The 12937-nt window shown below is 46.9% G+C and overlaps 1 protein-coding gene across 10 annotated transcripts in view; it reads right to left on the bottom strand.

The window, feature by feature from the left end:
* srcin1a (SRC kinase signaling inhibitor 1a) overlaps positions 1-12937 on the bottom strand; it is a 382976-nt gene that overhangs the window by 68407 nt on the left and 301632 nt on the right. For all 10 annotated transcript variants that reach the window (XM_078529401.1, XM_078529403.1, XM_078529405.1 and 7 more), the window contains 3 exons: positions 9155-9247; positions 8548-8588; positions 2131-2294 (listed from right to left, as the gene is read on the bottom strand). In XM_078529401.1, the coding sequence (XP_078385527.1) occupies positions 2131-2294; positions 8548-8588; positions 9155-9247 (298 nt within the window). The remainder of the gene's footprint in view (positions 1-2130; positions 2295-8547; positions 8589-9154; positions 9248-12937) is intronic.

Genomic DNA, 12937 nt, shown 5'->3' with positions numbered 1-12937 from the left:
GGGAGCACAAGTGATAGTTCCTCCAAAGGAAAGGGAGCCACTTTTAGTTCAATTACACAGTGCCCATCCAGGAATTTCCCAAATGAAGACCATAACACACAACTATCTTTGGTGGCCTGGGGTGGATGGCGAAATAGAGAGTTTAGTAAAGCACTATGTGCAATGTCAGCAGCTGCAAAAGTTGCCAGTGACAGCTCCGTTACACTCATGGGAGTGGCCAGGTAGGCCCTGGGTGAGGTTACACATTGACTACGTTGGACCTTTCCTGGGAACAATGTTTCTGCTCATCGTTGATGCCCATTCAAAATGGTTGGAAGAATATGAGGTGAAGTCACCAACATCAGGCACTACAATTGAGAAACTACATCAGAGTTTTGCCATTCATGGACTACCAGAAGTAGTTGTTTCTGATTATAGCACAGCATTTACGAGTGCTGAGTTTCAACGGTTTATCAGCCTCTACAGTATCACTCATGTGAAAACTGCACCATACCACCCTTCCTCAAACAGACAGGCCGTAAGGGTAGTTCAAACGTTCATGATAGGCATGAAAAAGCTAACTAGTGATTTCTTGGCAACTAAGTGAACACTCTTTCTTTTTCATTACAGGACTATCCCTCACACAACAGATGTCACACCTGTGGAGTTGTTGTTGAAACGTCGTCTCAGGATGAGATTGAACTTAATAATGCCAAATTTAGAGGGGAAGGTGGAAAGGAGTCAGGGAAGCCAGAAAACTAGACACGAATGGCATAGTCGCAAGAGGAAATTTACCGTGGGAGATCTGGTATATCTGAAAAATTTCGGGGAAGGACCAAAGTGGTTACCAAGTGAAATAAATGTGGTGACTGGACCTCTATCTTACCACGTGGAGGTGGAAGACCGGGTCATCCATTAACATGTGGACCGCTTAAGGAAGAGAAAGACAAATCACCAAGATTTAGTTCCACCAGTGATCATGGCCAGGTCTGCATTTCCTGTTGAGGATATTCAACCCAGGACTGATATGTCTGATGTTCCTATAAGAGTTGAGGATAGAAAACTGCAAGTGCCCACTGAAGCATTTGATGTTCGGGTAACTCCGGAAAAGCAGGTTCCTGACAAAGAATCTGAAGTTGTGGAGCTGCAATGTTCCACATATATCAGGAAACCACCTGAAAGATCGAATTTGTAAATTCTTTACCCAGTGTAAATATTATGTTGTCTTGAAAAATATGTACTTGTAATTATAGCCAAGTTAAAGGGGGAGGAATGTAGTAATTATGGTTTTATTTAGTATGTAATGTACCTTTAACAATAATACTTGTTAGGGAAGATCACATGATCTATAGTAATCAATAGGAGAGTAGCGTGGGCTACTTCCGCAGTCAGTGCAGAGTTAGAGTTGGAGTTGAAAGCATACGTGTAGTTGCTGCTGAGAATATTGTAAATAAACGATGTTTCCATCCAAGAAGTGTCCGCAGATCAATCTGTTAATAGTACAATTCAGCCACCCTACAACAGAGAGAGAGAGAGAAAGACACACACAGAGAAAGAGAGAGAGAGAGACAGAGAGAGAGAACGGCACAGAATTTGAGTATCGGCCATGACTCACTTGATAGTATTCTTGCCTCCGAGTCACAAGGTTCTGAGTTCAAGTTTCACTCTTGGACTTCAGAGCTTCACTGCCAGATGCGCTGTCTTTCAGATAAGATGTTAAAAACATCTTAAACCATATTAAAAACATCAAGGGATACGGGGATAGTGCAGGAAAATAATGTTGAAGTAGAAGATCAGCCATGATCTCATTGAATGGTGGAGTGGGCATGGAGGCCGAATGACCTACTCCTGTTCTTATGTTAAACTGAGCCTCCGCCTGCCTGCTCAGTTGGATGTAAAAGATTCCATGACACTATTCCAAATATGAGCAGGGGAGTTATCCCCGGTGTCCCTCAATCAACATTACATTGTTATGTATGGCAGCTTGCTGTGCGCAAATTGGCCTCTGTATTTCCCATGTTACAACAGTGACTACACTTCGGAAGTACTTTATTGGTTGTAAAGTGCTTTAAGATGTTTGGTGGTTGTGAAAAGTGCTATGTAAATGCAAATCTTTCATGTTTTAATCTAATGATAAAGACAATTAGATACCTGGAGCTTACGCAGCTGCTGAAGTTGGTTGCGTAGGTCGCTGGCATTCTGCTGGAGATCGTGTAGATGCAGCTGCATCTGGAGCCTGGTGATGGCAGTGGGGTGGCTGATAGATGCAGCTGCGCCTGAGCTGGTCACAGTGCTGCGAACAGAAGGACTGAGGGCTGACAGCAAAAGAGAGAAATAAAAAATGCATGATGAGTGAAAGCCCAGAAACAGATCGAGCTTTTCAACAAGTTTAAAACTCCCAAATACTCCAGGCGAGGAAAACGATCACAGGACACTACTGTAAGCAAAGTGAGAAGGGCAACAGCCCAAGGGAATTTGGACAACACATTGGTGTGAAATGCCAGGAGCTTCAATCAGCAAATCATCCACCGGCTTAGATTTCATCTCAAAGGTTTTTGCACAGTTTACTGTGGAAACATCACATGCACAGTCTGCTGCCAGCTGTGTCAACAGGAACAGAGACAGAAAGATGAGCATGAGCTGCCGAGAATTCCACCAGCACAACCAAAACCCACCACCACTCGAAACTCTCGATGTCAGAGCTGCAAGGTCACTTTGCTCAGAATTGCTGTTTAAAACATTACAGAAGAACAATGTTTAATTGCTAGGCAGTGATTTACTACCATGTTTACACAAAGCTTGGGGAGGTTGCGACTCCTGTTGATATTGCACATGAATGATATGGGCGGGCCCATGTGATATCTGTGAGCAAACACTCAACATGTTTTTATGAAATTCTTTTGCTTTTCAGCAGGGTAAACTAGCAAGTAATATAAAAATGGACAGTAAGAACTTCTTTAAATATATAAAAAGGATAAGGGAAGCCAAAGTGAACATAGGCCCCTTAGAGATGAGGCTGGGGAAATAATAATGGGGAATCAGGAAATGGTAGAGGAGTTGAATAAATACTTTGCATCAGTCTTCACGGTAGAAGATATAATAGCATTCCAAAAATACTAAATAATCAAGGGGCATGAGGGGATCGAGGAAATAAATACAATAACTATCACTAGAGAAGAAGTATTAGGGAAACTAATGGGGCTAATGGCCGATAAGTCCTCTGGACCAGATCCTAGGATATTTAAGGAAGTAGCTACAGAGATAGTAGATGCACTGATTCTTCCAAGAATCCTTAGATTCTGGAAAATTCCCAGAGGACTGGATAACTGCCAATGTAATATCCTTATTCAAAAAGGGAGGGAAACAAAAAAACGGGTCAGTTAGCATAACATCCGTCAATGCGAAAATGTTAGTGACTATTATAAAGGATGTAATAGCAGAGCATTTAGAAATGCATAATATTATCAAGCAGAGTCAGCATGGCTTCATGAAGGGGAAATCATGTCTGACAAATTTATTAGAATTATTTGAGGAGGTAACAAGCAGGATAAAGGGGAACCAGTAGATGTAATATATTTGGATTTCCAAAAGGTGTTCGATAAAGTATCATACCTAAGGTTACTTAATAAAGTAAGAGCCCATGGTGTAAGGGGTAGTACATTAGCATAGATAGAGGATTGGCTAATTAATAGAAGACAGAGAGTTGGAATAAGGGGGGCATTTTCAGGATGGCAACCTATAACTTATGGAGTGCCACAGGAGTCAGAGCTGGGGCCACAGTTACTTACAATATATATTAATGATTAGATGAGGGAAGTGAATGTACTATCGTTAAGTTTGCAGATGACACAAAAATAGGTGGGAAGGCAAGCGTTGAGGGTGACACAAAGAGTCTATAGAGAGATATAGGGAGGTTAAGTGAGTGGGCAAAAACTTGGCAGGTGGAATACAGGGCAGAATTTTCAGCCTGTCGGACGGGCCATGCGGGAGTGGGCGCTGGCGGGCGCGGACCTGGCGATTGTGTCTGTGCCGCCATTTTACACAGGCGGGCCAATTAAGGCCCGCCCAGTGTGAAACGTGGCTCCCGAAGACACGGGAGTAGGTGGGCGGTAGCAGGACTGCTATGACCGCCAGGTCCAATGGTGACCTGGTGGCCTGTTTAAAAGAGCTCCTGCAGCCTTGCAAAGATCTGTCAAACATGGCCAGCAGAAGGGCTCCGCAGAGCACTGCTGGTGAGCAGGCCAGGCAGAAGGTAGGGCAGGGGGGCACTGTGCCCCTCGTTTTTCAGATGATTGCCTTGCTGCTCTCCTCAAGGGACGGGAGGAGGAGGCCCCCTCCACATGACCAAACGTGCCTGGGAGGAGGTGGCGGAGATAGTGAGCTCCCACGACGTGGTGCAACACACCTGGATCCAGTGCCACAAGCATTTCAACGGCCTCCTGTGCTCGGGAAGGGTGAGTACCATGTTGGCCTTGGTCACTTAATCAATGCAGGTAGGCTTTCCCCACTGACTGCACCCCACTCCACCCAACTCTGAATGTAGTTACTGCATTGAGTCATTGACGGCATGTGTCCTTCACTGGGTAGGCCAGCAGATATTGCCCATGCCTAGGCCACCCTGAGAGGGCAGTGATGAGATGGGTTCTGCAACTGCAGCATGTGGTACAGTGACACCCACATTACTGTTTTGGGGGCAACCTGGAGGATCTGCACCTAGGTGCAGTGCTGGAACTGCAAAACATGTCAAAGTCAGGGTGCTAACATGCTGGGAGGGGAGCTTCCAGGGCACCGATCTATCTGCTGCCCTTTGCGTTCCACGTGCTTACGCCTCTTTGCTTTGCAAGGTTAGACCGTGTGGTGCCAAATGTGATGTGGGCAGCATTTGGCCAAGTGTGGTGGACAGGCCTGGCATCATTGTGAGAGTGTGCAGCAGCTGCGGGGTGAGGAGGCACTAGAGCCCTGCAATGTCCCACTCTGGTTGGGGTGGGTCGGCAGTGAAGAGATTCCAGGTACAAGTTGCATTAATCAATGCTCTTCTCTCCTTTTCAGGAGAAGAATGCTCATAATGCCACTGAGCAGTTGAGGACTGGCGGAGGGCCGGCCAGTTGGCAATCATTAGCAGGTTCGAGCAGGAGGCCCTTGAGCTGGAGAAGCGCCATGCGCCCAGGTCCACCAGTGTCGGTGAGGCTGGGGTGCCACGGGCAGGTATGTTTGCCCAGCACTGAGGTCACCATTAGTGTCCCAGCAGCCATGGCACTGCTGAATGTTCAGTGATTGAAGTTTGCAACACGGCTTGACCATTGCTTATGGAAGGATGAGCGCATAATGATCCGGGGGACAGGGATGCACATTGACATTGTCTCCACGTTAATTAATCAAATGTTGTTGATCTTCTTTTCAGAATCACCAGAGCAGGAACGGGAGCAGGAGGCACAGGGGCCTCCTCTCACACCTGTGGGCCCTGAAGTCTCTGACCCACCAGCGTCACACCATCTCTGCCAGGCAGGCACCAGCGCAAACACTAGCACCTCGGTGGGAATTAGATCATCGGCTAGTGTCCTGGGGCACAGCGATGAGGGAACTTCACAGTCGCTGGAGGAGCTAGCAGAGACAGAGAGTGCCCAAGGCGCCACCCGTCAGAGGACTGCAGGAGATCAGGCATATGCTCAGTCAGTGGTTGATGATGTGCCTCTGGAGTCATCCGTGAGGCAGCAAACGCTGGAAGTCCAGCAGGGTGTGCGGGAGGATCTGGCGGAGATACATGAGACTATGCTTGGCTTGGTCTCCGTGATGGAGGAGTCCACGCGAACCATTGCCAAGGCAATGAGCCAGAGGATGGCTGCTAAGATCATCAAGACCAACAGGACAGCACAGTGAGCAGGCAGTCTTAGATGCCAGTGCCAGCAAGTGGGGAGCACCTAGACGTGGCGCCCAAAAACGTAAATTTAAGGCACCTTAGGCATACCACGGGTTTCTCACTGGTGCTTCTATGTTGCCCCAAAATGAGGTCATGATTAGTTGGTTTGCTGTTCAACACCTTTGTGATTGTGATCAGGATTGTGTTGGAGGTCCATCTGTGGTGTGCTAGCTGAAGATTCGTTGGATTAAAGCCTCCCGGGTGTCCCTGGAGTATGCCCGGGTCATCGTCTACCCCCTCAGCATTTCCCTGCGCGTGCTCATCCTCGGACTCACTGCTGGACTCATCATCTGCAGCTGCAGAAACTGCGTCTACATCTTCTTCATCCACAGCATCGCCCCTTTTCAGTGCAAGATTGTGGAGAGTGCAGTATGCAACCACTATCAGCGACACATGATCTGGGGGGTACTGGAGTGCGGCCCCTGAACGGTTCAGGCATCGGAAGCGCATCTTGAGAAGATCGATGGTTCTCTCCATTGTACCGCTGCTCAGCTTCTATTCTTGGATGGCGGAGAGGCGTCATGAGCCACCTTCTGAGGGGATAGCCCTTGTCACCCACCAGCTATCCATCCAGCCGGGCTGGAGCACTGAAGGGCCCTGGCACCTGGGAGTGTCTGTGGACGTAGCCGCGTCATGGGAGCTGCCTGGGTACCTTGCACAGACTTGCAGAATCTGCAGCTTGTGATCACACACTATCTGCACGTTCAAGGAGTGGAATCCCTTCCTGTTGACGAAGGCACAGGGCTCACCTGCTGGCGCCTTGATGGCCACACGTGGGCAGGCTATTGCACCCTGGATGTGGGGGAAGCCAGCAATCGATGCGAAGCCTCTGGCTCACTGTGTGTGGCTGGCCTGGTCCCAGCGGTAGTGGATGAACGTCAATGCACGCCTGAAGAGAGCGTCTGTCACCTGCTTGACATAAGTGTGGACAGCTGATTGGGAGACACCACAAAGATTACCCACCAAGCCCTGGAAAGAGCCAGAGGCATAGAAGTTGAGGGCAGCTGTGACCTTTAGAGCCATTGGCATGGGGTGTCCGCCCACACAATTAGCGGAGATCTCAGGCTTTTCATATGACAGATAGAGTTGACTGTCTCCCTTGAGAGACGAAGCCTCCTTCGGCACTGCACCTCAGACATATTGAGGTAGCTGCTTCGCCGCCTGTATACCCTGGCAGCAGGACAGTGGTGTCTTTTGCGGCCCCTTCCGCCTTGGACTTCCTGTTGGTCCTGCACCCCTTGTGCCTGCGCCTCTCCTCCCAAAGGTGGCTCCCCTGGAGACTGAATGTGCACACCTGGCCTCCTCCCCCTTCTGGCCTCCCTTCCTCCTCAGAGGAGGAGGTGTCTGCAGTGGATAGCACAGCTCCCATTCGCAGGCTAAGGGAAGGCTTCCTGAAACCTGCAGGCCCCAAAAAGGATCTTCACTGTAGAGTGCTGAACTGAAGGTTGGGAGTCCTGTCCAAGCAGCTGGTACGAGTTTTGAAGTATTTCTGCTCACACAGGCAAGTATCAGTAACTTTCCAAATTAAATATCTGACTGAGCACATTCGCAACCCCACTGACCCCACTTATCCCACCCGTGGATGAGATTTATACAAATGTGTCCTACCCACCTGCCCATTGCGCCCATGCAATGACCTGAAGGTCGCACGGAGCCCGAAAAATCGCTGTCAATTGGTGCCTCAAGTGGCCCGTTAATTAATGGCGGGTGCACATCGGAGATCATCACGCGCCCACCCACCGAAATATCGCAATGGCGTGCCGTGATGTCGGGACGCTCGCCCAACGTCACAACGTGTCATTTTACGTGTCGGCGTGTGGGGCCTGCCCCTGCACACCAACGGGAAAATTCTGCCCATAATGTGGGGTTATGCATTTTGGCAGGAAGAATAGAGGAGCTGAATATTATTTAAATGGAGAAAGACTGTAGAAAGCTGCAGCGCAGATGGATTTGGGGGTCCTCGTGCATGAATCACAAAAAGCTAGCATACAATTTCAACAGGTAGTAGCAAAGGCAAATGGAATGTTGGCCTTTATTTCAAAGGAAATGGAGCATATAAATAGGGAAATCTTCCTAAAACTATACAAGGCACTAGTTAGACCACACCTAGAATATTGTGAACAGTTTTGGTCCCCTTATCTAAGGGCAGTGTGGATGGGTGGGGGTGGGGAGGGTGCGTATGGGTGGGGCGGTGTAGATGGGTGGGGGGTGGGGGTGCTGAGGATGTGGAGCACACTGAGGTGAGAAATTTAAATCCCTGATTTTCCGTGCTGTGCTCAGGATTGAAATCACCAAATTAAGGAGACATTTGGTTGATCAGTAAGGTTTGGGAATCCAATTCTGCAGCAAAATCTCGCTTGACTGGGATGCAGAATAGAGAGTCAGGAATATATCCTTGCTGAATTTGGTCTTTCACAAACCCCTGTCGAGGAACCCAGTAGCAACCCACATTTAATCATTTCAGCCACATGCAATGTGGACCAATCAGAAAGAGGAACTCAATGATGCCACATTCATTCATACAGACACAAAAACTAAGATGTGCTGACAAGGGATCATGACCAAACCCACCATCTTTCCCTGACTATTTTGATATGGATGGGAGGGGTGAATTTACAGATATACAAGATGGAGATGAATATTATACTCACTTCCAGTGCCTGAGCTCCCATTTATTGATTCGGATTTATCACTGAGAAAAATGAAAATATAGTAATTAAAATAAGCATTAAATCTGAAGCTAGCTTTATGCAGAGGAGCTGAACACACAGCCTTTTGTCATGTTGGACAACAACAACATTTTGTATTTGTGCAACACCTTTAATGTTGTAACACATCGCAAGGAACTTCACAGAAGTGTTATCAAGCAAAAATTCACACCCACTAAATCTGGGTCCTGCCCGCCATTTTCAAAGGTCTGCAGAGTCTTCCCCACTCTGCAAAAATCTAGCCCCATGTCACACCCACAGGCGGAAACATCATCTCCATCCTATCAAACCATATCATAATCTTAAAAGGACGCTATTCAGTCATTCTGGAGTTCTCTTTTCTGGACAAAAGAACCCCAGTGTGTTCAATCTTTCCTAATAGGTATAACCTCTCAGCTCTGGTATCATTTGATCTTTCCTGTAAAGCACCTTGGGATGTTTTACTACATTTAAGATGCTATATTAATGCAAGTTATTGTTGTTGTTTCAACCAATCAGGTACAGGGGAGCAGTGCTAGAGCCTGAGAATGAAATGTTTGGGGTTCTTTACCTGACAGGTTCTCCCTCATTCCCTCGTAAAAGTGCATTTTGTACCAGTCCTGTCAAACTGGCAATCTGCTTCTCCATGGCTTCCATCCGTTCCCTGTGACGAGAAATAAAGACAGCAAAATACAGTCAAACATCTCAACAAACCATGACAAGTGTCTACACCACTATTCCTAGCCAGAGTCAAGATAATTGGGTAATTTCCTTGTGCAAATGACTGGGATTGATTTTATGTACAAAATTTAATGGGGAACACTGCTGTAGATTCAGTCAGGAGTTCTCTTTGAGAGACTCTTTTTTTAAAAAGATAGACCATTTTCTGCAGTATGCTTATTAAAAAGATGCTATTTGCTGAATAAATAAATTCTGTTCACTTCAGAAGAGAATGTTTGCCTTAAGTCCCACCTTGTCTCCAATTCATTGGCTGAAACGGTGGTGTCAATGGACACTCTGATGTGAAGAGAGACTGGGCAGGGCAGTGGGTTAGGCATTGTCCTTTCACCTCTGTTCGAAACAGTCAGTCAGTCAGTTTGCTGTGACTACGGTAGGTTATCGAAAGTGTTGACGAGGAAATTTTATCCCCACAGAGCATTTAACAACCACCACAGTCTTCCTCTTCCAGCTGCGCATCTCCATGGAGGCACTGAGCTTAACATAAGGCTGGGTGAAGGAATCCCCAGATTCATTAATGGAACCATATTGCTCATCTTGGGCCATATTTTTTGAAACTGGAGTGGGCTAACATACTGTTTTACATGAAGGAACATAAGGGGATGAAGAATCAATCAATCACTTTGAAAATGAGCCAGGCAGTGTACAGTGCAGAATCAAAGCAAAAGAAAATCCAACACACATCATTGCACAGGGGAAAAAAATTATTGAGTTTGGTTAGCAAAATCAAGCAAGGTCTGTTTTATACGATTCATTGTTTATGCCAGAATTCTTAAATTAAACAATATATAAAAATATAATTTATAAACCTAGTTAAACCTGGACTGAGGGCAATCCCATTCACATCTCCTCCAATAATGCAGCAGCTCAAACTAGTCTACAGCAGGACCTCCCCTGGTCAACATTCTGGTGTGGGTGGCAAAGTGACTGGTAACATCTGCACCATATGAGTGCCAGGCAATATCCAACTCCAACAAAGTCGAACCATCTCCCTCAAACTGCTTTGCCCTGGATGTTATCCCCTGTGATTGCTGATCTACATTGCCTCCAGTCCAGCAACGTCTTGATTTTAAAATTCTTATCCTTGGTTTTCAAATTCCTCCATTGGCCTTGTCCCTCCCTATCTCTATAATCTCCTCCAACCTCACAACCCTCCTCGATATCAGCGCTCCTCTAATTCTGGCCACTTGTGCATTCCCAATTATAATTGCTCCGTCATTGGCAGCTGTGCCTTCAGTTGCCAAGGCCCTAAGCTCTGGAATATCCTCCCGAAACCTCTCCGCCTCTCTACCTCACTTTCCTCCTTTAAGACAGTCCTTAAAATCTACCTCTTTGTCCAAGCTTTTTGTCATCTGACCTAATATCTCCTTATGTGGCTTAGTGTCATACTTTGTTTTACAATGCTCCTGTGAAGCAGCTTGGGAGGTTTCATTACGTTAAAGGCACTATATAAACGTAAGCTGCTGTTGTTAAGCTCCTTGAGTGGTGTTGGAGCTGCACTCATCTAGGTTGAAGACAAAGGTTCATCAGCACCTTCTCAAGGCAATTAGAGATAGGCTATTAATGTGGAACACCTGTTGTAATATGACTTTAAGGGATATCAGCATGACATCACTAGAAGGGAAATGTGACATGTGATCCAGTCTTAGTTTTACTTTTGCTCTGAGCAGAGCACACAGCTCTGATGCCTTCAAGCTCTATACCTATGTATGTTCATTATAATAACACAACAACACTCACAGCTTAGAGCAAATTTAAAAATAATTGGGATTGCCTGCAATGCAGTTTAGAAATGAATGGTCCAGCTTTTGATGGATTTGACTGAAACTTCGTTAAGAGAAAAATTCTAAATTTCCAAGTAGCCCATTTTATATTCTATTTATTTCTGATGGACAGGTTTTAGTTATCAAGGCTTTCAAATTAATTGTCAGTAACTGAGGAAACAGCAGAACTCCAGCTGTCATCACAGCTCCACCCCGACTCATTCTGATTGGTTTCTGCTTTGGCTGAAGGTACCAATCTTAATCACAAGACACAGGAACAGAACTACCTGTGTGTGCTCTGAAGAACTAGAGAGAGAGAGAGAGAGATTAGTCAGACTGCAGCGATATTTAAGCTGCATTTGAAGGGCAGGTGAATTCAAAACTGTGGAAACAATGGGCTGAATTTTGTGACGGAAGCTCTGGGTCTGAGGTGAGCCCTCATTGGCCAGCAGCGGGATCTGGGGAGGCTTTTCCCAGCAGCTGCCAATTAAGTGGCCATCACCGGGACTGCCATCCCTATTAACCACGACTGTCCAACCCCAAAAGCTGCTGGACCAAAGGGCTAGCAGTTCAGCAGCTTCAGCTGGGCCATTACTGGTGCTGGCCATTGCTGAAGGGGTGGTGGTCACCAAGGATTGGCGGAGCCATTGTCATGGGAGTAGCAAGTGCCTCTTGGAGGCCATGGAGTGCCTAAAAAGGAGGGGCATCGCCTTCATATCCTGCTGGGAGGCTGTCAGGTTCCACTTGATAGTCTCCTCATGTGGCGAGGGCCCCCTCCAAAGCAGGCAAAATGCCAGCCTGGAGCTGGGGGGGGAGGGGGGGGCGCCTTTAATTGGCTACTAAAGTGACACAACTGGGCTCCAGGCGAGCTGTCCGTCTGCTGGATTTCCCGCTCCTGGAAAAATGGTGTGGCAGTGGGAAGATGTCAGACATCTCTCCCACACTTTCCCGTGCCATTTTGCCAGCCTGCACACCTCCCAGCTGTCGTTAAGGGGCTGGTAAAATTCCCATAATATTTTAGAGAGAGGAATGGATCAGAGTCCCTAGGGACAGGTAGAAGCAGCTAGTATTGATTCATTAACACATTTTGGGATGCAATATGAATGATTTGAAGCATGACATGTTGTTGCATGGAGTGTGTTCGGGAGGAACAGATGACTCTAGACCGATGGTTCTCAACTCTCTCCACCACTGGGGGTTTTCCTCACCTTGGAATGGATTTTCATCCTCGAGGCTGGTAGTGGGAATCAGGGAATTTCCAAGCTTGTCCCTCCCGTCCTGGGAGAAAGTGCCGGCAAGGATTTTTATTGTGGGGCGTGGCGGGGTTGGCCCTGGAATTCCCCCCAACAACTCTGATGGCCCTTCATGCCCCCCATGCCAATGCCCTCCATCGCGACTCTTTAAAGTATCAACAGCAGAAAATGTCAACACTTGAAACCTCTTTATCTTTTGTAGGTAAACATTGTGATATTGGCAGGATAGAACAGAGAGCCAGAGCTGTCAATCAAGCAACACTTTCCCTGCGGCTCAGGTCTGGGGTCTCAGCCAAGAATACATAATGAGGCTGAAGTCAGGCCAGCTAACCTGGGAAAATGTTTGGAGGCAGCCACAGGGGCAGAGGCGAGCTGTTTAAAAGTCCCGCCTCGGCTGTGGGACTTAGTCCCAATTTGTAGTAATTATGGTTTTATTTGGTGTGCAATGTACCTTTTAGAATAATACTTGTTAAGGAAGATCACATGATCTGTAGTAACCAACAGGAGAGTAGCACAGGCTACCTCAGCAGTCAGTGTAGAGTTATTAGGGTTGGAGTTAAAAGCACATGTATAGTTGCTGCTGAGTATATTGTAAATAAA

This window comes from Cetorhinus maximus, chromosome 25 (assembly GCF_964194155.1).
Source record: "Cetorhinus maximus chromosome 25, sCetMax3.hap1.1, whole genome shotgun sequence".
Lineage (NCBI taxonomy): Eukaryota > Metazoa > Chordata > Chondrichthyes > Lamniformes > Cetorhinidae > Cetorhinus > Cetorhinus maximus.
Note: the sequence above shows the minus strand (reverse complement) of the source record. Positions and strands in the feature narration are given on the sequence as shown.